The sequence below is a fragment of the Cydia splendana genome, chromosome 20 (assembly GCF_910591565.1).
Source record: "Cydia splendana chromosome 20, ilCydSple1.2, whole genome shotgun sequence".
Classification (NCBI taxonomy): domain Eukaryota; kingdom Metazoa; phylum Arthropoda; class Insecta; order Lepidoptera; family Tortricidae; genus Cydia; species Cydia splendana.
The window spans coordinates 7,164,115-7,191,929 of NC_085979.1; the positions used below are offsets into that span (position 1 = coordinate 7,164,115).

At 41.4% G+C, this 27,815-nt stretch overlaps 1 protein-coding gene across 1 annotated transcript; it reads right to left on the minus strand.

Annotated features, from left to right (window-relative positions):
- Positions 1-274: 274 nt before the first annotated feature.
- Positions 275-27,327, minus strand: LOC134800824 (titin-like). The gene is made up of 10 exons (XM_063773381.1): positions 26,572-27,327; positions 20,393-20,567; positions 19,436-19,628; positions 15,817-16,071; positions 10,975-11,195; positions 8,924-9,150; positions 8,495-8,702; positions 6,252-8,040; positions 1,393-2,910; positions 275-499 (listed from the first exon to the last, which is right to left on the minus strand). Exons 2-10 carry the CDS (start codon positions 20,564-20,566, stop codon positions 438-440), a joined length of 4,647 nt encoding a protein of 1,548 aa, XP_063629451.1. The 5' UTR covers position 20,567; positions 26,572-27,327; the 3' UTR covers positions 275-437.
- Positions 27,328-27,815: the final 488 nt, after the last annotated feature.

Here is a 27,815-nt window from a genome sequence, read left to right on the forward strand (position 1 = left end):
GAACTAAATTCAAACATTTTATATAGGCATCGCAGCGAGCGTGAACATTTTACATACATTGGTATTGCAAAATGACTGAATGTAGTATTGATTATTCAATGAATGTGTTTTTCTGTGAAAATTTACCAATTTTGTAAATTGCAAATTTGCACCCTAAAGAACTGCGTAAAAACGCTGAATGATCAACACGCGAGGTTACTCTCGTCGGGATACCTACCACGAGTTTAACACGGTTGTCACTAGCGTCTGCGTACATCGCCGGCACCAACACATCAGTATAAGCTCGAGCTCACGGGAAGGGTACAGCGATCGCCGTCAAGGTTCCGTCGTGGCGTAGGGGTCGGTGATCAGTCGCGCGGGTAGAGCAGGATGGGTGTGTGCGGGGTGGCGGGGTGGGGCGTGTGCGGCGCGGGGCGGGGCTCCGCGCGGCGCCGCCGTCACTTGCCGTCGCGCGACGAGCGGCGCCGGCGCACGCCCGCCGCCAGCGGCCCGGCCTCCACTGTAACAACATATTCACGTTACGGGATCTATCGAACCAAAATGATTTGTGTCGCTTAACTTCAAACTTGGCTAAATCTACCAAATATCTACCCTATTACCTTTTCTTAATACCAAAATCGCATAATCTGACAGATGGATTTACAAGAGTTTGAAGTTAACCGACGTTTCAGATTAAAAGACGCCCTGGCCTCGGTTAAAGAAACCTCAGTAGAGGCCGAATACTGCAGTACAACCCCAAGGTCTTTAGAAATAAGTCCTCCCATACAATGTGAGGCTGTTAACAGCGTATGGCATCAACTAGATAAATCCATAGGCATATGAGGCGTAAGCCGTCATCTGATCTTCTAACCGAGAAAGGATTTGAATTTTTCAGTTTCCTCATGGTATTTATCTTCAATGAGGACATGATGGTTGCACTTCCCTGGCCCAATATTACAGGGTTCTATGTTTCACTTTATCGAACTGAAATTTGAACATTGTCATAGTGATATTAAAGGGGCCCACTGATTAACAGTACGCCGGACGGTATCGGCCTGTCAGTTACAACAAAATTTTGACAGTTCCGATCAACTGACAGGCCGATACCGTCCGGCGGACTGTTAATCAGTGGGCCCCTTTAGACGAATTTCAACTATCTTGAAAATGTATCATAGAACTCTATAATATTGGGCCAGGGACTTATCTAACGACAAAATACGTCACTTTTTAATTTATGATAATCTAGATACTAAGAGCCGGATAGGACTTTATTTTCTAGCGATAACAGGGAACCTAAAACAGATATGACCAAATCTTCTAGAAGTCTAAAAGAAGCTTGTCGTGAAGGTGCCAAAAAGTCTGGAAAAACGCTACAAAGACGATGTTAAACCTAAAGGATGAAATAAAACTCACCGGCACTCCTGGTTTTCCTCCTCTGGGGCGCCCCGGGCGGCAGCGGCGGCGCGCCGGGCGCCTGGCGGCCCGAGCGCCGCGTGTTCACCCCCTCCACGCCCTTCTCCGCCGCCTTCACCGCCTCCACCGGCCCCTTCACCGCCTTCACCACTTTCACTACTTTGGCCGGCGTCTTCCCTCGCACCTTGCAGATTAGGGGCTCGTCACTGTCGCTGTCCGAGTCCTTTTTTCGGCCCTCCTTTGGGCCTTCGGCGCCCGGTGGTTGTTTGACGCCGTCGACGCGGCGGGGCTTCTTTTTAGGTCTCCCGGCGGGCGATAGGCCTTCTTCGCAGCTGATAGTGCTCGCGCAGGAGCTTTCGGACTCTCTCCGCTTCCGTTTCGCTCCGGGCGCCGGTTTGACCGGTACCGTCGCGACAGCATTCACGGTTTTCGGGCTCGTTTTATCGACCGAGCCGCTCCTAAGGCAGTTGCGTGGGGGGTTTTGGAGCGCGGGGGAGTCGGACCTCGTTTCCAGTTTGGGGAGTCCGGGGCTGAGACGGGGTGTTTTGGGTCCGTCGGCGGGGCTGTTCATCTTGCTGCTCGACCTCGTCCGGACGCTACTCCTGGCCACCCTTTCTAAAGCCGACGGGGACGGCGACTCAGGCCTCTTCGCCACATAGTCCGGAGTCGGAATCTCTATGAGAAGTTGCTCCAGTAGACTTTTATCTGGGAAATCGGCTTTCATAGGCAACCTCTCCAGTTTAGCGTCCGGTTTCTTGTGTTCCTCCGACGCCTCGCCGTTTTCTGCTACAGGTTTTTCCTCTTTGACCTCCTCCGTCGCGCCTTTCTCCTGGTTCGAGTACGTATATAACGGGGGGCTGACCCTACTCGGGAGCGGATCGAAATCGTCTACTTTCTCTTTTTTAGGCTCCTCTTTCACGCTTTCCTCCGGTTTCGGTTCGGAGTCAGGATCGCGGCGGATCGGAGTGGGAGGTCGGGGTGGGTCCGGGGGTCTGCGCGGCGCGTCATCGCCGTTAACTTTCGGTGAAGGTTGGTCATGGTCGCCGTGCATTTTCGCCAGCTCCGCCTCTATATCGCCCAAGTCGTCCAGATCGGGCGGCGGCTCGTACCTCGGTGGTGCAGTTAACGCTAACCTCTCAAGTAATTCATCAGAGGCTGGAGGTGGGACGCCTATGATGCGATGTACGGAGGTAGGGGAGGTGGAGCGCGGCATGTCGAGGCGTTCCTTCCGCTGCGGGCCGGGCGGGCTCTGGCTGGCCTGGTTGGGGGACTTCTCCGACAGCGCATCCATGGATTCAATGCCCGAGTCCTCGCCCTGCGCCTGTCCCGGGGATCTCGCGACGAACTTGTCGTCGGGGCGGTCCTGGCGGTCCTGCGCGGCGGAGGCCTGGCGCGCGCGCTCGGCGACCAGCTTGCAGTAGGACTTGTCCTTGGGGCGCTCGCGGCGGCGCGGCGGGGAGGCGGCGGCGCGCGGCGGCGACACCCGCACCGTGCCCACGTTGGTGGACCCCACCGGCTCTGCAAATCATACCGGCACGTGAAGGACTTGGACATTGTGATGAGATTTAGGGCCAGTTGCACCAAACCATCTGTTACGGTTAAAGGGTTCGCTATATTTTATTGTACGGGAAGTTTCATAGATCTCTGCTGCGTAACTTTGATCAGTCTGTTAACTGTGGTTAGTGCAACTGGCCCTTATTATCCAATTCGGTAGTTTTTTGGGTGGATTAACTTTTTCTTGGTTATGATTAGGACTTCTGAATCACTCTTTGGGGGTCATCCATTAATTACAGCACACGTTTAGGGTCCCCCCTAAGGGGGGGTGAAGAAAATGTGTCATGTTGTGAAAAGGAGGAGGTGAAGGGGAAGGGGAGGGGGAGGAAATGAAGTTAAAGTGACGTCACAAAGTTTGTGACTCCCCCACTTTAACTTCATCAGTAACCGAAAAATTTATTTAAATTATTTTATTCGCTGTACAGTTAAATAACAAGTTTTTGGAATGATAATCATTTTTAGGGTTCCGTACCCAAAGGGTAAAAACGGGACCCTATTACTAAGACTCCGCTGTCCGTCCGTCCGTCCGTCCGTCCGTCTGTCACCAGGCTGTATCTCATGAACCGTGATAGCTAGGCAGTTGAAATTTTCACACATGATGTATTTCTGTTGCCGCTATAACAACAAATACTAAAAAGTACGGAACCCTCGGTGGGCGAATCCGACTCGCACTTGTCCGGTTTTTTATTAGTTTAATTTTCTTTCACAGTCAGTTTTGGGTAATAAAATTACTAATATTTTAAAAATATTTTGAGTAAAAATTACTATACACTTAATTCGATTATATACTTAATTCGATTTGCCGATTTTGTTGAAAAAATGTGACGTCTCACCAGGGGGGGGAGGAGTTTGTCAAATGTGACCAAGTGTGACAAGGAGGGGGGAGGGGTCAAAAAACCTTAAATTCGTGTGACGTAATTAATGGATGACCGCTTATCATAGAGAAATGTAAGTAAGGCAAGAGTGGTAACTCCATACATCAGTTTTGTTACCATAACGCGAGTTATTTCATAGTCGACATCTAGCGTCAAGTAGTGGATTCATCATTTAAGAGTACAGCAAGGTACTTATGCAGCTGGGTGTACATTGTGCACGGGAATGTTAAGCCATTTAGGCCCACTTGCACCATTCCACTGACCCGGGGTAACCGGTTAAACCTGGAGTTACCATGGTTACCAGTACAATTTGACACTGGGTTGACGGTTAAACCGCTTAATCCCGGGTTAGTGGGATGGTGCAAGCGGGCCTTAGGGTTCTAGCTAAATTGGACATTCCATACCGCAAGTATTGAACAACCAATTTAGGGTATCGTCTTGGGTCGTCCCATTCGTTTTTCGTCAAATTCTTAAATTAGTTCTATTCTGCTTTCGTCACTCATTCTACATTGAAAGCCACCGACGATTGTGACGAATGTAGAATGAGTGACGAAAGCAGAATAGGACTAATTTAAGAACTTGACCAAAAACGAATGGGACGACCCAAGACGATACCCAATTTAGCTAGGACCCTAAATGGCTCAACAATCACGGAGCGTGATGGGACTTATACTATCTCCTATTTATATACGTTTTCTTAGGTATTCGGCCATGGTTTACTCCATGCAAAATAAAGAGACACCATAGTAGTATTTGTGATTTCATTTTAATCCAATAGGACTCCCAACAAATTACATAGTTATTTAATAGACACTAAAAATAAATATATCATCTAGTTTTAGCTATACCGTAAGTATATTTAATTAGAATAATAAACACAAGAAATTTAGCACTAATGGTGTCACTTTCTTAACACCCAGGTGCTAAGTTATTAGTACATCTTCAATAGTTCAGATAGATTTGCCTGTATCACTCTTGCATATCAAGCTCTTGCAAGTCAAGCGAATGATCGAAAATGTACACAACTTACTGAGATGTAATGTAACAAATATTTCTTGCACACGGCGCATGTTACTTGCGCAAGTAGACCCGCGCTACATTCTCTAAGATTACCATGATACTTTCACCAGTTACCATGCGTGTAACTGTCGCGGGGTACTTGCACCAGTTACTTGCATGTGCTTGCACTTAATGCATGTAACTATACTCTGTATCTTTAGGTATTTAAATAAAAGTAAACAAAATCTACCCTCAAATGGCTCCTTAAGCCAGTTGAGGGTACATGAAAACATTACATGATCAAATAATGTAGGTTAAAGTCAGGGCGTTCAGTGACAGATCCAGGTTTTGTATTTGGTTGGTTAACCAATAAATGTAACTACCCGAAAATTTAAAAATTGTTTGTTTACTTTTATTTAAATACCTAAAGATACAGACTATAGCATATAACTTGCGCAAGCAGCATGCGCAAGTTACTTGCATGTCCTTGCACTTCATGCATGTAACTGTCGCGGGGTACTTGCGCAAAAGCATCATGGGCAAGTTACTTGGTCCAATTATGCAGATCGCGCGGGTTACTTGCACATGGCTTGCACTTCCTTTATGTGGTGTTTAAAACAGTTATAATAAACCCGCACAAGTACATGTTTTACATGTGCCGTATGGAAAAGACATATTTATTGATTGATTCTTTGTTGTTCTTAGCTTATGTATAGTGAACATCATAAATATGTATACATTTTGAACATTACATCAATATGAAAGACGTGAATACATATTTACAACCTTCACTGATGCAAAACTTGCATATATAAATATAAATAAACAAATAAACAGAGTTTTTTCACTTTAACAGAGTTAAAGTAAAAAATACATAATTTTGACCTTGATTTGTGTAAAATGGACCCTAACAGGCTAAATTTGTTGCTACTAGCAAAGTTGCCACTAAGATTGCACTTGTCTTAATGAAGAACCAGCCCTGTGGTTGGAAACATTACACTAATATTGTAAATGTTAGTTACCTTTCCAACCTCATTTGCTTAACCAACTCTGATAACAGCATCTCCACCACTTGCAAGGAACCTTGTCCATCGGTGAACCTTATGGCTCCTCTTCACGTTGGGCCAACGCCAACGACAACGAGGGACGCATTTATGCGTTAGAGGGAGCAAGTGATATTGCTATCTCATTCTACCGCATGGCTGCGTCCCTCGTTGGCGTTGGAGTTGGCCCAACGTGAAGAGGAGCCTTTATGCCTTTTGTAATAAGGTCCACCGATGTACAGTTAGGAGTGTTGCTGTTTGTACAACAACCAATTATAATATCTATTTTGTACCTTCTTCATCAATCCTCTGTTTAAAATCATCCACTAAGCAAAGAAGGCTGTAAAGATATCCAACCTTTACAATATTCATAAGCAGACATACACACCTGGACAGGAACTATGGCTAATCTTCCTCTTCTTCTCCGTGATGAGCCCGTTGGGCGACACGACGCCGTCCACAGTCCGTTTGAGCTTATTGTCATCGCTGCACTTGTCCGCACTCTCGTCCGCACTGAGCGTCCGCTCCTTATGACACTTGAGCAACCTACTCTCCAACTCACTAGCACCACTAACACTCTCACTGTTCGGTTCCTCTTTACTGTCTTTACTATCACATTTCGCGTCCTTGTCGGGTAACTTCTTCTTAGCCTCGTGGTTGTTCGGCGTCTCTCTGTAGCCCTCGTTCTGGGCGTACTTCCCCTCCTTGTCTAGCATGTCGTTCTTCCACTCTTTGTCGCGGTCCTTCTCCATGGATTTCCCGCTGTCAGGGAGCAGTTTGGACTTCTTCTTCTTTAGACTGTCCAAGCTTTGGACTTTGTTGTTGAGATGCTTGTAGTCCTTTGTGACTATGTGGGCGTTTTTGGATATCGTTTTCATGCGATAGACCACGTTGTTGTCGCCGGGGATCTCGGTCTTTATCGAGTCGCCTTCGTAGTGGTTGTTGAGCTTCAAGCTTTTCACGTGGAGGTACTCGTCCTTCGAATTGTCGGCGGGCTCGACCGGCTTCGAGGGCATCTCCTCCTCCCGGCGGTGCTTGTCGTCCGACTCCGAGTTTTTTCTGATCTTGAGTTTCTTGTGGAGGTCCCCCGGAGCGAACTTCTTTTTCTCCTTCTTGGAGTTTTTGATGACGGCGGAGTTGCGGCCCCGCAGCGAGATGTGGAGGGGAGGGACGCGCAGCTCGGGCTCGCCGGGCCGGGGGTTCGTGAAGCTGACGTCCGCCTTGTACACGGGCTGGACCACGGGCTCGTTCTTGTCCAACTTTAGCCGGAGCTTTATGGATTCCTTTTCTCCCGGCGAGCGGGGCGCCTCAGGGGTCGTGGCCGGCCGCGGCGTCGCGGGTTTGGCGGGCTTGATTTCTCGCACGATTTTGTCCTTCAACGTGGCGGGCTTCTCCTTAGCGCCCGTGGTCCGCGGCTTCCCGCCCTTCTGCGCGAGGGGGTCCTTCTTCCGGAACTTGAGCGGGTCCGGGCGCGAGTCGTCCTCGGCGGGGGTGGTCTTGGCGATGCCGAACATCTCCGGCTCGCCGCCCTCGCGCTTGCACTGCGCCACCGTCAGCTCCTCGGGCTTCTTGTCCTCCTTCGGCGGCGGGATGTCGGCGTCGTCGCGCATGAGCGTCTTGATCAGGTACTGCTTGCTCTGCTCCTCGATCTCTCGGGCGGTGGCCTGGGAGCCGACGGTGGCGGTGGCGGGCGGCGCGGGGCGCGGGGCGGGGCGCGCGGCGGGCGGCGGCGGGGAGCGGAAGGGCGCGGGCGCGGGCGGCGCGGGGGGAGGGGGAGGGGGCATGTCGTCTTTAGAAGGCACTGGCGGCGGTGGCGCGCTGGGCGTGCTGGGCGTGCTGGGGGCGCTCGGGAGGCTCGGGGAGTTGACGCTCGGCGCGGGCGACTCGTACGGCCCGTTGAAGGGGCCGGCGATCTCCTGGAGTATGGCGTCGGGGGTCGGCTGCTCGCGCGACTCGGTGTAGAGCAGGTTGTCGGAGATGGAGGCGAGCGCGGAGTCGTCGAGCACGTCGAGCGTGGGCTGCAGCTGGTCGAGGTCGATGTCGGGCAGGTCGGGCAGCGCCAGCGCGAGGGAGTCCCGGTAGGGCTCGTTCCAGTCGGCCGTGGTGCCGGAGGCGCGCGCGCTTGCCGAGGCGGCGCGCTGCCGCGCGTTATACTGCTGCTGGTAACGTTGGAACTCCTGCGGAATTAACACAGAATATAGTATGTGAAGAAACTTCATTGCTTAATGCCTTGGTCTCACGTTGATTCGCGTGCAGTGTTTCAGAGCAAGACATACCCAGAAAATGTTTGGAGTTTGTGTTCGAATCAGGGCTCGGAACCGGTTTTTATTTAACCCAAAATAGCATAATATTTTTATTTATTTTATGCTCCTTATTTTTTAACAACATCGTATTACTAGATCCCATTAAAAAATGAAATAATAAACCAAAGAACGAAAAAGAACGTAATAATACCGGTATTTTTTGTATGAAGAAAAACCGGTTCCGAGCCTAAATTTGTTATACCGATTAACGATCGACTTTTGCCTTCATTAGATATTGTGGATAATATCCATTGGATATGTATGCAGCCTGCATCGCGAAAATGTTGTTTGTAGGTCCACATGTGTGAAGACTATAAAGGTGCCTCACCTGGAAGCTGGACTGCGTCTTCTGGTCCATGGAGGTGGTGGAGGGCGGCATGAGCGCCTGCAGGTCCTCGTGGGTGACGGGCTGCAGGCTGCGGGGCGGCCGCGGGTACTGCTTGTAGGGCGGCGGCGGCGCGAACTCCGCCGCGTAGCCGGGCGAGGGGAAGCGCGGCCGCAGCCCGCCGGCCGCCGCGCCCGGCGTCAGCGGGGCCCTGAGGGGAAATTACAACTTAGTATTTGTTTATAAATTACGCTTTTTTGATTAAATATTAAGCCATAAAATTTGGCCATATCGTGCGAAATGAGAAGACATTCGACATCGAAAAACAGAAAATTCTCATGTCTAATCCACAGTTTAATTATGGCGTCGTTTCCCAGTGCAGCGTCGAAATTTTATCTATAAGGTCACGCAACGGTTAAGTGCTATACCAACCTGTAGACAGGCTGCTGCGGCAACTGCGGCCTCTGTGGCGGCGCTGCGCGGCGCGGCGGAGGCGGGCGCGGCGCGGGACGCGGGGAGGCCGCCGGCCCCGGCGCGGGCCCCGGTGAGGGCCCCGGCGGCCCCGGCGAGGCCGGCGGCGCGGGCGAGGCCGGCGGCCGTGGCAGGGGCGGCCGTGGCGCGCGGTACTCAAACGGCGCGCGGCCCACGGCTAGCTCCATCTGGAATACGGACGTTTTAATATTACGAAGCTGACACACCTGAACCGTGCACATCTTTGATCGAAGGTTTAAATATGGAATGTAACTTGTTGTTTACAAGGTTCAATTTCCTTTAACTAAAAAGGCGCGCCCCTACTCCGATCGTTTGACGTTGGCGTTATTCATAAGCGCGCTACAAGCCTCAATAGGGAGCATTACTGCAATGTTCTGCCGCCAGAGTGCAGCTCTAGTGCACATAGTAAACCATAGAGTAACTTATAAATACATACTAGGCCTTAGTTTTTTTGAGTTTTCACTATAACATTGATGCATCAAGGCGGTACAGGCGTTTATCGATCGAATAGGCAAGAGTGATAGAGAGGCAGAAACCGAACTTTAAGCCCCATTTACATGGTGCGAGTTTCTCGCACGTTTTGGGGCGAGAAATCGTATGACATTATCGTATGCAATAATCGTCAGGCGATTATCGTATAAAAATGTTTACATTCATGCGAGAAATAAAAACTCGCTTACGATTATGTCATTCGATACTCGTACGGAGATTATCGCCAGGTGAAATAGTTTACACGGGGAGCTGCATTCTAGGGAGATATTTGCTTACGATTTCTCGACTCGTCTAAACTGGTTCTCGTATGACATTTTTTCACGTACGTGCGAGTATCGCACGAATCGGTGCGAACCGATTTTCATACGAGTTTTACCTGTCAACTTACGTGATTATTTACTAATCATTACCACCATACTGTCAATATTTGTAATTATATTAGTTATTACTCACATTATTTTTAATTTTAATATAATTTAAGTTATATTTATTTTATTATTGGTTCTTAGCTAAAATGGAATGGCATTGACTATAAGAAAAAAAAAGTTAGCGGGAGACAGCAGCATTTTGAAAAGAAAAACTTTGTTATGAGTTATGGCAATTAATAAAACAATTAAAAATTTTCTAAAAAAAACGTACAAACTTGGAACTTCAACTTGAAAGGAACTTGTAAGGTTATTTCAGATGTATAAAAGCTACGAATGCTTAAATATGAAACCCGGAAGACATCAATTACAAAAACAGGGATGCAAGAGAAGCAGCACTTTATTAATATTTGCATGAGTTGGCAATTAAAGAGTTTGATCCAAAATGAAAATAAAGATTAAAAATACACTCATGATGGAGACTGAATAGCACATGAACTCGAAGTACGATTCTCGCATTCAAATTTTGTTTACACGGAGACATCCAATCATCAAGGGCGAGGCGATTATCGCTCCGTCTTGTGCGATATCGTAAGTATAGTTTACATGATACTATATTTTTCCTCGTGCTACGATAATCGCACGGTCGGGGCGAGAAACTCGAACCATGTAAATGGGCCTTTAGATTTTCATGTTTCGCGGTAGGCCCTGTGATTGTGCTAATGACGCCCTCTATGCAGAGTTTTGCGTAATATTCCCAATTAAGTACGTTGCGTTATTTTATTTCCTCTTTATTAGCTCTATATCAGTTCCTATGGCCACCTCCTGTGTCCATCACCAGATATTGTGTCTATAGTTCGTTTTTTTTTAGCATTAGAAAGAACTTGAAAGAAGGTAACCAATCTTGAAACGTCTTTTAATTGAAAAACTCTTTTTAAAAATCAGTAACCATTACTTATGAAAGCAGAAGAATATAAATGATCGTATTAGATTAATATATAATCATAATTGTTACATATTTGCCATAACTTATTTTTAAACTGTGTTTTGCAATTAAAAGACACATCAAGATTGTTTACCTTATTTCTAATGCTAAAAAAAATGAACTATAAAAGTTGCCCTAACAATAGTCACCTGTCCGTCCTGAGTGTCCAGCTTGGCCGTGTGCGGCTTGGGCAGCTTGGGTCTCGGCGCGGGCGCGGCGGCGTCATTCTGCAGCAGGTTCACCAGGAGCGGCGACGACATGGCCACGTTGGGGGGGGTCTTGGCGGGGTAGGGCGGCGGCGGGCCCGCGAACGACGTGGAGGGGCGGGGGAACTCCGCCGGCGGGCGGACGGTCGCGGGGCCGGGGATGCCTGCGGAAGAGAGGTTTTATTAGCTCTGATATAATATTATACATTTAGGGCTTCTCGGTACATAAGCCTGTAAAAACATACAATTTTGGGTACAGCCCGAAACTACATGAAAATCTGATTTAAGCGGTATATATTTCCGCCTAAAATTAGGCTCTCTTAACTTTACCTGAACTGTAACATTCAACTACAAAATATTAAAACCTAGTTGGTGACATTGTCCATTAGGTACCATATAATTCTACAGAACCTGCCTTTTCCATGTATTTTTTGTTAACTTCAACTTTCTTAAGACGAAAGTGGAGGACCCGCGCGAAATCGCCTTTTCATACAAACGTAGTCCTAATTTTCCTCTCTGGATATTAACATTATTGAAAATATTTTGACACAATTTATTGTAAACCTGTACAACTTTTACGAAGGGGGGTCGCGAAGCCTCTGCCAGCCTTAAAACAATACATAAGCGAAACATTTTGTTCGTACTAATGGGGTCGCGTGATGTAAAAGTTAGCAAAACACTGTACAGTCAACTGTAAAAATATGGGTGTAGCCAACTTATTGAAAAATATGTCTCATAGTTCTTAATTCGCTGACATAAGAGCTATGGGACATATTTTTGAGATGATTTGTGCACCCATAGTTTTACAGTTGACTGTACTAGAGCAACAGATTTTGTTTAAAGACTAAATTTATTTCAAGACCGAAACAAAGTTTGACCATTTATTATATGTTACTGATTGAGAATGACACGCAATAGTCATCAAACTTCGTTTCTAGAATCTAGTTTAGTTAGTGTTCTTGTCTGTGGACTAATCAGTTAATCACCATTTCGCTTATACGACTATATCTCTGACTAACGATCTGTAGGCATGACAATGTCATGAAATTGAAAGGGATGGTCATATGCAACTTTTAACAGGAGTGACAGAGTACGTTTTGTCGAATTTTGTGGGCAAAAAGAAATACAGTACATAATAGTAACGTGGAATGTTTAAGGTATAGGTAATGTCAGCTATATTTAAACGACGCCATTTTAAAACAAAATGTAGGTATTGCCGTGTTAAAACTAGTGGCTCTCGTGAGCTTGTAGACCTCGCAATAAGCTGAGAAAATGTAAAAATCCCTTCGCCGAGTCATTATCACAGCGAACTCACAATGGTCATAAGCTCTATAGACCTTACTGGCGCCAAAAGTCATTTATGCCAGTTTCCGCCATAGCATTTTTTACAAGTAGCATTTTACATGGCAAATGGCACTTTAATCAGACCAAGATAATCGGGCCAATGTCATCATTAATGACCAATTTCTATGGAAATAAGACGTTTATAATGATACTCCCTCACTTTGTGCTAATGAAATCTGTGCAAAGTTAATTAGTTTAGAGTCTAAACTATAGACGGACTCTATATATCTTAACTAGAGATGGGCCGAATATTCGGTATTCGGCATATTTTTCAATAATAACATAATTTAACATAAACATAATCAATTCCTTTTCAATTCAATTTCAATGTTCGTATTCGGCAGAACAGTTCGGTTCAACTGCCGAATATCTACCGAATAAACAATTTTTATAAGGGTGTCGGCCTATATCGATAATACCAGTGTTGTCTAAGATTTTTGAACTGGGTCTTGCAAATAGGCTAATTAATCATCTGACAAGTAAGGGTATCTTGGCAAAGGAACAATATGCTTATCAGTCTCAAAAATCCACAGTAGATGCTACCAGACAACTCATGAAAACTATCGCTGGGAAACAAGAATTGGGATGCAAAGTTGCATTAGTGCTATGCGATTTGTCGAAAGCATTCGACCTCGTAGACCATAAGCTTATTATTAAGAAGTTAGACCATTACGGCATTCGGGGAACTTTCCTTAAAGTATTTGAAGCCTTTCTAAAGGACAGGCAACAATTATGTGAAGTAGATGTTAATGGCTATAAGGGAAGATCCAACTATCAATCGCTTGATTCCATTTCTGTTCCTCAAGGTTCAGTAATAGGTAATTATTTATTTATTACATTAGTTAATGACTTGTCAGCGTGTACGTCGCATGGTGAACTGATCGCATACGCGGATGATAGTGCTTTTGTTGTTTGGGGCACTAGTTTCACAGAACTGCAATCTAAAGTTAATTACCTGCTGCGGGATGTAAAGAACTGGTTCACTATCAATGGTATGAAGCTTAACTTGGATAAAACCAATGTAATCCAGATTAACCTTAGGGGTTTGCCACCCCAAACATTGAATATCGTCCTGGACAATATCGAAGTACCTTTAGTAAACAAAGCAAAATATCTAGGCTTCACCTTAGACTCTGGATTAAAGTGGGATACCCATATAGACGAGCTTTGTAAGAGGTTAGGCAAGGCATGCTTTGCAATATCGAGACTGACAAAAATGCTTGATGAGCAATGTGTCAGAAATGCATACTTTGCTTACTTTCAGTCAATTGTAACGTACGGAATTGATATTTGGGGACAAGCAGCGGACAGACAAAGGGTGTTTATAATGCAAAAAAGGCTAATTAGGATTATGGCTGGGGTACCCTGGGACACACCTGCCCGTAGCCTATTTCGGAAGTTAAGGATCATGACTGTTCCAGGTCTGTACATATTTGAAGTGGCTAAGGTAGTTCGAAAAACTCTTAATGAATTTAGAATGCGTGGTTCTAACTTCCGAAATGGAAATAATCTCCTCCCTAACCGGCACAGACTAAAAAAGTCTGAACAATGTGTGTGGTACATAGGTCCTAGAATTTATAATCGTTTGCCAAATAATTTGAAGTCAGCAGACTTATCAGACAATATGTTTATTAGAAAGCTAAAGGAATATTTAATAGATAAGGCGTTCTACGCATTCGATGAATTTATGAATACAAACAATGTTATATGTGATTATTGAAATGAGATACTTATTATTGTTAATATAAAATAGACATAAGATGTAAATATGTATAATAAAATTGACATGTAACTTACGTTATGAATAAAGAAATTGAATTGAATTGAATATAGATATGTATGTGATTTTGTATTCTGCCTCCTATAATTTTAAATGATTATTGTATAACTTTTATATATCATAATCAAAAGGGCCTAGGGATAAAGAACCCTTTTTCCTCAAATAAATCAATGTTAACGGACTAATAAGGATGATGGGCTAATTTTCGTGTTCAACTTCCCAATAGGCGATCCACACACTAACAAAATATGGTGAGTAGAGCGAATACATTATACAAGGTGCTCACGAGGAATAAGAAAGATTTTAACTAAGCATTTCTGAGGTCAAAAAAAGGAAAAAATTTAATGAGTTTAGGTCAATTTCGCCAAAATAAATTATGTTTGTTTGTTTTTTTTTTCAATTTTTTGAATGTATTTGTACATATAAAGTAAATGTTATTGGTAAAATTGTCAATTAAAATGTGTTTTTACTTTTTTTGTTTCGTAATTTAAACTTATTTCATGCAAAGTGTTACTTGTCACTTTTTGACATCTATCAATAAGGATATTTAGACTACGTCCCATAGCAGCAACATCGCCATCAAAAAGGCATTGTTATGTAACAATAAAAACTAGTTTTCTTTTTAATTGGTATTAACCCTGAAACTAGGCGAATTTAAAAAAGTTTATAGGACATTCTTGTCTCTAAATATGATCAGGAATACGCTGTTAAATCATTCAGCTTCCTCATGTTACACCGTGTATAGGAATTACACCAATGTCGTTAGTTATGCATCGGCGCCTGTGACGTGTCTCGTGTCTGTAAAATTGGTCAGCTTTATCCGGACTGACAGTTCCAAGCTGACTATCTAATATCAGTGTTACCAAAGAGTTACTGATTGACAGTGTAAGGGCCAGTTGCACCTACTACTGTTAACAGACTGATCAACGTCACGCAGCAATGATCTATGAAACTTCCCATACAATAAGATTTAGCGAACGCTTTAACGGTGACAAATGGTTTGGTGCAACCGACCCTTAGTCTGAGGAAAAAATTGTGTCCCCTGAGCCTGACAGCCAAACTAGAGATTTGTCAAACGTAAACTTTTGTCAACCACATTTTGTCCTTCCGATGTATGACCCTAGCTTGCGTCATACTTCCGAACGGGAACTCGCATCTGTCCGACGTAGGGGTAGGTATGTTTTGCGGCAGTTTGCCGTCCATGGGACCTGTGTCCCATGGACGGCAATATTGGGACCCAAGTCTCCACCGAGGGACCACTCTAAATGAGTGTAAATATATATTTTAAACATATAAACTAATCTTACCTAGCGTATTTTCCTTCCGATGTATGATCCTAGCTTGTGTCATACTTTCGAACGGAAACTCGCATCTGTCCGACGTAGGGGTAGGTATGTTCTGCGTCAGTTTCCTATCCATGACACAAAGTACTGGGACACGAGTTATACATAACTCTAACTCTAAATGTAGCTTTATTTTCTTACCTAGCGTATTCTCCTTCCGATGTATGACCCTAGCTTGCGTCATACTTCCGAACGGGAACTCGCATCTGTCCGACGTAGGGGTAGGTATGTTCTGCGTCAGTTTCCTATCCATGACACAAAGTACTGGGACACGAGTTATACATAACTCCAACTCTAAATGTAGCTTTATTTTCTTACCTAGCGTATTCTCCTTCCGATGTATGACCCTAGCTTGCGTCATACTTCCGAACGGGAACTCGCATCTGTCCGATGTAGGGGTAGGTATGTTCTGCGGCAGTTTCCCATCCATGGGGCACACAGTGTTGGGACTCTTGAAGTTGTCCCGAGGGGGTTCGGCGCTGGTGGAGGCTCCGTCGTCGGAGAGGAGTCGGCCGATGCCGCCGAGGCCCGAGAGCAGCTCGGCGTTGGGTTGGGCGCGGGAGGTGCTCGCATCTGGAAAATACAAGCGTGTTAATTCGTATACCTTTTTAGGGTTCCGTACCCAAAGGGTAAAAACGGGACCCTATTACTAAGACACAGCTGTCAGTCTGTCTGTCTGTCTATCACCAGGCCCCAGGTCAGGGTCAGGTGTCTGTGTGTCTCAAGAACCGTGATAGCTAGGCAGTTGAAATTATCACAGAATTTTTATATTTTTCATCACACATGTTCGAAAAAGATCTTATTTCACGCAGATTGCAGGTATACTGAAGGACAAAGGCCTATATTATTACCGCGGGTGATATGGATTGTAAAAGAAAAGCTATAACTCCCTCGGGATGCCTAATATGTCAAAAAGACAATATGGCGGACGAATGTTTGAAATGTCACCGTATTTAAGAATTACTTTGCTTAGTTTTTTCTGCGCAAGTGTGATGAAAAACACTGTGTGCAACTTTGGGGGTAAGAATATTACAAACTCGAGTCTTTAATTCACTCCAGCCCACGGCTGTCGTGAATCTAGACTCTAGTTTGCAATATTTGCCATTGAGTGCAAGACCGACAGAAGAATATTGTGTAAACGCCTTCCCTGCTTATACCAATAATGTCGCTACCAGCATGAAGGGGATGAGCAGTGAATGTGGAGCAGCACAAGCATTAGGGTGGTATTCCACCTATCCAATTTCTTTGTCCAATGTGTATTGCGTCTCACATTTTGCTTAATGAGAGAGTGAGACGCAATATTGGACAGGTGGAATACCACCCTCAGCAAAGTACTGTTAGACTGCAGACTGGGCGCACACGGCGAGCGGGGCGGCGGGCGCCGCCGCTGTCGTCTAAACCTAGTACCATTCAAGTCAATACATTTTGATCGTGCCGCGCGAACCACCGCTTATTACATCATTTCTGAACTGAGAATAGGGTTGCCAGATCGAAAGGCGCTATTATCGGGAAATAATATCTATTTTTCGGGATTTTGGGACTTAAGTCGGGAAAAAAAACATTCAAATTAAAGTACAGTAGAGTCCGGTTAGTACGACTTCGCATATAACAACCAACCGCTTATAGCGACGTAAGTATAAGCACTTGTTTGGATTTAGTATAAGCTACTATGAAAGCACAACCGTTTATTACGACTCCGCTTATAACGACCGATCGCTTTTAACGACGGAAATTGACTCAAAATCCGTCCGTCAAGTCCGGTTACAACGACGAGCGACGTAGTTTTTACAAATAAATTGTTGGTAAGAAGCTTACTCCGTCCCGCGCACCCATAACCCCTCGCCCTGTTGATTATACGCAGCAAGATGAAATAGTCATGTGACTTTTCGTAATCTTGCAAACTAAATAAAACCCAATTACCATTATTCAATTGAGCTTAAACTTCACATATGTACATAACTATGTGTTGGGTGACAATGCAATATTTTGGTAGGTACCTACCTTCGAGCTGATCTGATAATGGACACAGGAGGTGGCCATAGGAACTGTGTGATAAAACAACGTCATCTTGATTAGATCCCCAAGAATTACGACTTATTATTTTACGGAATTCGACTCACTTCGAGTAATTTGCGGATGACGAGTGAGTACGCGTACGTTGAAAAGTGGCTTCTTCTAACACACACACGTCTTCACACAAGTCTCTCCATTTAAGACAATGTGTTGTACGTAATACTAACGTAAATAAATATTTTAAAAGAAATGTTCTTTTTTCTTTTTTTGATAAAAAAACATATTAAAATTGGCAGTTCGTTTAGTACGACGTCCGGTTAGTACGACGTAATATCAGCGGTCCCTTGGGCGTCGTTATAACCGGACTCTACTGTAATTGTATTAAAAACAACGATATTTTACATTATTGGCACTACGTCAGCTGCTCTGCCCATCAGCCCATAGAGGTTTTTATATAAAAATAGTATAAATTCTTTGAGAACATGAACAAACAAAAAAAATGTGGCGGCAAAAAGTGACAGTTCGGAACTTACAATTATTGTTTTATAATGTGAAGCTGTTTTCGGGACAGTTTTCCCTTTGTCGGGAATCGGGAACACATGCTAAAAATCGGGAGAATCCCGCCAAATCCCGACCGTCTGGCAACCCTAACTGAGAAACTGGGCCTTACCACTACAGTGAGGGGCTACTCCTCTAACTGAGGGGGGACTTAACCCTTAAATGCATGATTTTTTCTTTTTGCCCAAAATTTATATATGTATCACATAATTGTTTGTAGATTCTAGGAAAAATAGTAAAAAAAAAATAACTTCGATTTTCACTGCGAAATCAGTGTTAGAAGTTGAATTGGCTAAATCATATTTATATAAATATGCAATTTACAGTAATATATAAATGATTTTTTTTACTACCATTAGAAAGGTACACTATTTGTGATATACCTATGATAAAGTTTTTAAATATAAAATAATTACATACCCCGAAAAATCTGCCCAAAATCACATACTAAAAATCATCAACTTCCAGGTTTTTCCAAGTTTTCCGACATTTCGTCTTTAAACAAATGTAATATTTATAAATTAAAATACTGCGTAAATTTATGTAATAATTCAGAAAATGGATTAGTTTTACTATTGAAATAATATACAAGAACAAATATAATTTGTTTAATTATGCATAAAATTTGATGTTTATGTCGTGATGTATAAATACATCACTATGCATTTAAGGGTTAAATCTTCTCGAGGCAGAGGTGTAGGGTTGGAGCCGGTGTAGCTTTATTTGACGTTCATAAGCGCATTGTAATATGCCTACTTGAATAATAAACTATGATATCTCTTCTCAAAAATGGACGGCAAAGTCGACTTTACCATATAAAAAATAGGTCGCGAAGTGCGGAGTTTATGGTCAGTCATAAATTAAAAAGTAAACATTGCAGTCTCGATTTTGGGACTGCAATGTTGCATACAAATTCCATTATTTGTCGAGTTCCAAACTTTTTAAAAGTTTAAATTGCCATATCAAATGAAGGCACAGGCCCATTAAACAGCCAAACATATGATTAGTAATAATTATTATAATGTTGGTACCGCGACTATTTAGCTGCCTCAAATAGCTTGGCGTATTTTTGGCTGAAAAATACACTTCTATTATAAAATTGCGATGCAAACTTTTTCAATTGTTTCTACTTTTTTCTGTGTAAATATATACGTAAGAATGTTGCTACTGTAAAATATTCTTACTATATTTATATTTCTTGCAGCATTTTTGAGAAAAGCACTATATATGACTCGGCTGGAAGGCTACTTGCTGGCTTCGGATTCAATTAAACGGACTCCCAAGGTCGTCCGTTTAAAACGAATCCTCAGCCTGCAAGTAGCTACTTCCGAGCCTCGTCAATAATGTACTATTATCTAGTAGCTACCTTCATCCGTGTTGATCCGCAGCTCGGTCCCGTGCTGCAGCCGCAGCGACACGGCCTGGTCGCCGTCGAGCTGCACGGACAGTATGCCGAGCGCCCGCAGCTGCGGCGCCCCGGCCGCCGCGAGCGCCCGCAGGCGCGCCGCCGCCGCGCGCGGCACGGAGAGCGTCACACGCACTGAGTTCCACGGCTCCACCTGGAGAAAGGAGTGTATTATCTCAGAATAAGTAATAGTACTACCGTACAGAAAGGACACTTCCTACAAAACAGAAGTTTGACAGTGATTCAGGGTCGAACCGTGATATCCCTTTCTAACTTATAGCACTATCCCTTTCGACTATTTAGGGTTGTCAAAATTCAAGTAATTATCTTATTTGTGGTCGTGCAAAGGGACATCAAGTTGTGTCAACCCTAATTGCTCAGAACAATGCTGAGCCGAACGGAGCAGAGTTTGCCCGAAATCAGGAGTGTCTCCCCACTGGTATTAATATAGCTATCGAGTAGGACGAAACATTGAAGTAGAATAGTACACTCATAAATTTTAATTTACAGTACAAACAACAACCCTCCTAACTGTACATCGGTGGACCTTATTACAATAGGCATAAGGTCCACACATGTACAGTTAACAGTGTGGCCGATAGTACCCGACGCTAATTTCGGCTTTATAAAGACACTGCATTGGCATTTGCAACTGTGTGGCGATGTCAACATTAAACGTTAAATTTCCATGAAAATGACACTCGCTGACTGTCACGGCGCTAATATGCTAAGCCTACTGATTGGATAGTGAGAGACACAGACGAGACAGTATCCCTTGTTCACTTTGAGTGTATTAGTGTGGGGCTTTTCACTCTCGAACTATAGACGCTAATTCTTCATTTGAGCCAAATCAAGTAAGATTTGGAGCCCCAACATCCCAGGTAGCACTGGGTACAGTGAGTGAGACAGCAACTATACCTTGTTCACTTTGAGTGTGTTGGGGTGCGGCTCGGCGAGCAAGGTGCGCAGCTCGCGCAGCAGGCGGCGGAGGCGCGCGGGGAAGCGCGGGTCGCGCAGGTCTCCCTCGCAGGTCACAACCACGCCGCACGCGCCGCCGCCCGCCGAGCCTAGCCCGTCGCTGTCCGCTGCCATGCTGGAATCATACGTTTAGTTAAAATCAGTTTATAACATCAAAGCATGTATACTAAAGTAAAGACGCTAAGTAAGAAGAATTTCCCTTCGAATTCTAGGCCAATAGGAAGTACCTACCCTATAAAGGCCTGTGCACACCAGCTGCGTGTGCGTAGACGTGCACGTGGGCGTTATAATGTACTGATCCTTATGAGAGACGGCACACCGCTTGCGTGACGTGTGCGTGCGCGGTTCCAACATTTTAGCGCACGCGCACGTGCAAGTCTACGCACACGCAGCCGGTGTGCTCTGGCCTTAAATGTTGATTCCCTTGAGTGTCGAAATATAATTTTTTTGCAGCATAAACGGCTGTATCTTTTTTTTACGTTAACTTAGAAGTTTGATTTTTTCACAGCTTCAAGCGCACACTTGAGTGATGAGGCGGGGTCCTCGCGCCCCGCGCGGGGGCACAGCCGGGATTGACGCCAGGATGATGATGAAGGGCACACTTGAGTATATGTTTTTAAATTTAACTTGATACCTCCACGCGTTCCCGAGATAAAGGGTCTTGACAGACAGACAGACGGACAGATGGACGGACTACAAAGTGATCCTACAAAGTTTCCGTTTTTTCGTTTTGAGGTACGGAATCCTAAAAATTAAGAAAAACCAAGTGCGAGTCGGACTCGCGTTCCAAGGGTTCCGTACATTACCCAAATTTTAACAATGTATTTTTTTATGTAGAACGTGAATGTGTCTTTAAAAAACCCGTAGGGTTCGGATCAAAAACTAAGTAATTAAGTAGCTACGTGTATGTGAGGTGTGCAATAACGAGTATTGTATTGTAATTAAATCCGACTCACGCTTGACTGCACATTTCTAATAGGTTTTCCTGTCATCTATAGGTAAAGAACTATTTCATATATTTTTTCAAAATATTATAGCCAGTAGTTTCGGAGATAAAGGGGTGTGGGGGGGGGGGGGATGGTCGGACAGATAGACAGACGCACGAGTGATCCTAGGCTAGGTAGGTTTTGAGGTATGGAACCCTAAAAATGACTATGTTATCACATTTACCAAGATTTTTTCCAGTTATGCTTTAGTGTTGTTGTGTTTTAACCGTTTAATTTTCTATTCTCATTATTTAACAAAAATAAAGCAATTCCCTAAAATAACATATATATAAATGTAAACTGGCAACACTTGTCATAAGATAATAATGATAAGACTTCTCACCTTGGGGGTGAATCGCAAAAAAATGAACATAGTTAATAACTGTAATTCATCCTAATTTAACCCTTTACCACATCTATGGCACATATATGGCGGATATGATATTCAACTCTATTAACACCTAATAAAGTTCAAATTTAAACAAATATTTTTTATTTCATGCAGTAAGGGGTTAATTGATTTCATAGTGTTTCTCGAAAATTAGTTTTTATTTAAGTTAAAACATGTATTATGTTATAAAATATATGGGAGACCGAACTTTCCTCGGAAAACATAAAAAAACTCAAAAATTAGTGTAGTAAATGAAGCAAGTTGTTGTATGGAGACCCATGCATTAATTTCTCAGTCGATGAAATTTACCTTGGTTATTGTATAGTATGAGCCGAGACTAACATTATAAATATCCAAAAAAAAACACTCCTAAGTTAGGTAAAAACACAAATCTGATTATATATTGAACCAAGTAATTCCTCAGTCCAAAATTATTTTACAAAATAAGTTATTTGTATCAGTATGTGATACTAGAAAAAAATCTAAAAGTTTTGTCAAACATGAGAATATTTTTTTATGATACTTCCTTTTTTTGACGCTCATTTTCATCGGAAAATTGCTCTGTCATTTTTTTCTTCTTATATGATCTTAGAATATAATTTGGCGCAGTGGGTAAAAAAATCCAAAAAAAATGCGTATCGAAATGTATGTATTATAGAACTATTAAAAACTGAGAGTGGAAAATTTTTAGATTTTCATTTTGTAGGTATAAAACGGCAATAAAATGGCATTCCAGTGAAAAAATTAGACTGAGCAATTTTCCGGTCCAAGACACGCCAAAAAAATTTATTTTATTAATACTGGTATTTCTGCTGGGATATTTTTTTGATATTTCATATATTGTTGCAATACGTTACATGAATATGTCTGGTGAAGAAAGTTTGAACGGAGCATTTTTCCGTAAAAAGATATTAACGATTTAAGACTTTAGGTATTTACTTTAATTCTATTATTATTATTCTTTGGAAATTTATACAATACTTTTTATTTATTGATACTTTATCATACTGTAAAGTTTTTTCTGGCTGAGGAATTACTGCGGGGTCCACTACCTTTATTTACTACACTAAATGCGCGTTTTCCCAGAGATAAGACCTAGCTAGATCGATTTATCAGCCCCGAAAACCCCTATATAGCAAATTTCAACGAAATCGTTAGAGCCGTTTCCGAGATCCCCGAAATATATATATAAACAAGAATTGCCCGTTTAAAGGTATTAGATAAGTGTGTTGGCATAAGCTTTAAACTATTATGTGTATGAAATAATTACTATACATACAAATGTAATAAAAAAAACTTGCGTGGGTAATTTTAGCAACAAAATGGAATCAATTAAATGTAGATGAATAAGACACCCTTGGTCAAATCAATACCAACTCCTCATATGCAATCTGTCAAAATTGGTAACTTTATGAAATGGTGACCTTAATATTTAACAACAATAGATTTAAATTTGTCCATGACAGCAGATGAGGGGGTTAATGTTGCCATAAAATAATAACTATGTTATAAAAGCTTCTTAAATATTCTTTATTTTACAAATGTTTCCCTAAATCGAAAAATGGTTTTGGAATACCATAATATTTTGAATGCCTATTTAACCCAAGTTAGAAGATTCATCCCTTGTTATAGAATAGACAAAAACTGGGTAAAAAAATAAGGAATTATTCTTAATTGTGACGTTATCTATGAAAAGGGACATTATTGTCGATGGTGCTTATGCCATTATTAACGAAGCTCCGATATGAATACTATGATCCATCGACAATAAGGTCCCTTTTCATAGATAATGCCCCAATTATCCTTAATTAGTATTTAAACAAACATTAACCCCTAAATAACCTCAATACTATTTACATTAATTATTGCGGGTCCTTTTTTGAAAACATTGGTATATTTGACTGCATTTAATAAAAAAATGTTTGTATAATTAACAGGTTCCTTATGTTTCCACATAATTGGATTAATTGCTAGTACATTCAAGTTTTAATTTTTAACAGGACATAGGATAATGTAGAAATTGTTTTTTTACTTGATAAATTCAAAAAAATGTCACAGAACTATATTTTCTCACATTATCAAGTAATATCAAAAATTGTAATTTTTCCATCAAAATAATTTTAACAACTTTTTAATAACACATTGTCAAGCAAATTCTGAAATAGCTCTTAGCTATTATTTATGCTTTAAATTTAAACTTCCAAATAAATGAACTTGATTGAAAAGTGTGTGGGTCATTTTCAATAGGTACCTACAAATTTAAGATTTTTTTAGCTTTATACCATATTTACCAAACATTTTTCTATTAATGTTGTTTCATTTGGTCACTCATATTAACTTAGGTATAAGTGCAAGGTAGATAAAATTGATGTTTTTTTGTGTTTAAGATTTTCATACAAAAAAGAAGTTTGACCCACTAACCTAATTGCGTTTGGGGTTTTTAGAATTGTCTCGATGAGTATTAGTTGCCTGTGGTAAAAAAGTAATCACCATAAAAGCTTGTACCAAAAATGATATTTTTGGCAAAAACTTATTTTTAGGTACATATAAATGATATCACATCACACACTGACAAAAACCACGGAATAGAATGGTTATAGCTACGTTTTTACTGTTTCTAGTTTACCATAAGGAAATGATGTTTGTAAAAAACATATAATAAAAAGTTAGTTTAAGATATTTGTATGCATATTAATGTCAAAATTACACAAATCCATGCAAAAAGGTATGGAGGTAGGAATGTATTTAATTACTTCATGCCACTTTCCCTTTAACTACGATTTTTTTATTATTTTCTAGCCACCCAGAGCCCCAAGAATATCTGATTCTTCCATTCCATTCTATTTTGAATCTTTAAACAAACCAAAATTACAATTGCCTTGGCAAATTTTGATATCTGAGCGGCTTGAGGATATGACATTTGCCACAACCTCCTAAACGGTACCTAACAGTATACTTTGTAAAATTAATTCACTGAAAATCTAACATTTAGACACTCCTACCATTAATCTTGGTATTAACATTAGTATTTAATCCTATCAAAAACACAAATGAGAGACAAGTTCAAGAATTACTTACTAGAAACTTACTAAAAACGTCACTTTTGACATAGACAGATCCAATCCATATGTAATCCAGATCAAATTTATATTCTATAATTAAAATTAGGATTTTTATTTTATAATAAGAATAAAAGGCAAGAATAATAGGGTATACCTAGAAAGAAAAGATTAAAAGATGTTAGTTCTATGTTTTTGGGATCATTTACCTCTAGTCTAGCCACCCACCACTAGAAACTCACTATATTTTTTCAGACACCATAATTCCAGTCCGCAGCCTGACTTTAAATAATTAATGAGCTATTTGTTTTAATGTAGTGACACAAATTATTACAAAGTGGTTAACTATAAATTTGGTCCACTTTATACAAATAATAAACCTACAACTGCATGAGAAAGCACAGTAAAGCTTGTAAACCCAGGGTAGTTTATGCGCATCGGGTTTTTTTTCTACATAAGTTCAAAACGCGAATTGAATTTGTACTTGTACCAGTATAAGAGGACTTATGAGGTTAAAGAATGCCTTTAATGTCCCAATAAGCTTCTTGAAGCAGGTCAGATTTTTATAACATTTCACTCATATAATTAAAAGAATAGAATATAGAAGAAACATTCTTAAAAAATTAAAAAAAAAATTTTTTGAGAAAGAAAGAAGTAAGTATCTTTGTCAAACAAAATCAAATTTAGACTGTGGAAGTGTGGAGCCTATCACAATAGATTCATTTAACACCTTTTGATTATTATAGTCCGCTGATAAATCTACTTGGAACAGAAAACAAGTATTTTTAATACTATAAATTTCTTGTATTTATGGTTTCATTCATAGAATAGATATTTTTGCTGCTTACTGTGTTTTTATTTTTCACAACATTTTTATAAATAATAAAATTACTATACATCTGTACATGGTAAAAAAATCACTATAACCTTGAAAAATTTATCATATTATTAAAAATAACTGGAACATGTGCAACAAATATACATAGTTTTCTTTAGATGAAACCTAGATATTATAATATAACAAGAAACATTCTTAAAAACCCAAGATGAGCCTAAGAAGAATAACTTTATCAATACTTACATTTGTAAACAATTTTTTTTTTCAAGATATTATACAATGAAGCAAGTAACTGATATAACAGAAATGTATATAATATGATGAAATAAGACAAAAAACAATACACTGATAATATTAACTTCATTCATAAAGCAATGTTATCATATCTATAACTGAAAGTTAGGAACTTACTATTGTAATATTCCATGCCTAACCTAACATCTATTTACCTAGTTGACATTATTGACAAACAATCATGTGCTAATAAGAATAAAATAACGTGGTATATAATTTCACCTTTCATAAGCGCACAATCGGAATAAACGCAACAGGAGCAAAGAAATGTCACACTATAATATGAGATCCTTCGCACGTAACCGCAAGGTCGACGTTTCGACAACCGAAAAACACAACAACACTAGTTACACAACCCGAAAATTTAACTTAATTAGCGTACAGATTAAAACATAGGAAATTATATGTGCGTTTACACCCGCTCGGACCACGGGGACACGGCCGCGGCCGCTCGGACGGCCGCAACTCCACTCGGCTCGACCCCATGTCCATTTCGACGTACCACCCTTAACACTACGCGAAATGTAAATAAACCAAAAAAATAAACTTACCTCTCATACAATGTCACATTCCGTTCAATTCCACACAAGTTCTATTCCATTGTGATGAAAATCATCCTGGAAATTCAAGCGCAACATTACTATCCGGCGCGATCGCTTCGCTAGGCAATATCAGTCTTTAATGGCCAGTGTCCACTACTCCAAAAACATATGATACGCCACTTTTGTCCCGCCCCAGGTGCGTTCGGGGCTTTCTTCTTGGCTTATTTTCGATTTTTCACAACGAATCACAAGACTAGAATCACTGATATTGCTACACAAATCGAGTCCACTGATCTATGTTCCAGTGACGCAAAGCTCATACATCGTGAAGAGCAGCAGCCATTTTGAAATGTACGGGGGAGTGCAGTCACGGCATGGAACATTCGCAAATTACAGCCGTTCCTGACCCTTTTTTCACTTTAAACGTAACGCGATAGTTAAAATACTTTATGCAGATTCCATTTTAACACTTTAGGTCACAGAACTTCACTCCATTTTCCTATTGAAACTATCCAAAACAACCTAAGCGACATCCGATAATTCCAGCTTACCCCATTTGCATGACACACATAAAATACCGAAAAATCACTTGAAGCACATAAAAACGTACATAAAATGCGTCGTGCTGAATTTTAAGAAGTTATAGTATCGCATCAATATATCAGTCCAGTAGAAAAATCGCTAAAAAGATTGGTATATAATTTACAAATAGTTAATTCGGTACGAACAATAACAACGGCCGCCATTTGCAATTTTCAACTTGACATGCGCATTGACTCGAACTAGACAAACATGCAAGTTATAACTTTTGTGAGGTGGTAATTTTTGATGAAATAAAAAAATCATAAGACGTATTTATATATTATGACGGAATTTATTAATTTAGTTCAATACTTTTTGTGAATCTAGGATAGTGGATAAATAGAATATCCTAAATAATCGTTGATAATTAAACAATTTCGTTAAAAGAGGACTACACTACAAAGTTATATCGATGGACTTTCATGCTCCGATGAAGATTACGCGTGATTGGTGGAAAATATAATCTCTATGTTTTGTAATAAATTACGAAGATTCCTATTGGTTGCCGCCATGAAACGTGAGGACACGAATCACTTCCTGTGATCACTTTTTTATATCAGCAATTTTTTTTTAAAGTTATAATATGATACGTGCTTAATAGGAGTTGACAATTGAAATATTTTTAACGAAGTTCATTCATCATGCAACACAAGAAATGGCCTTAGATGCGA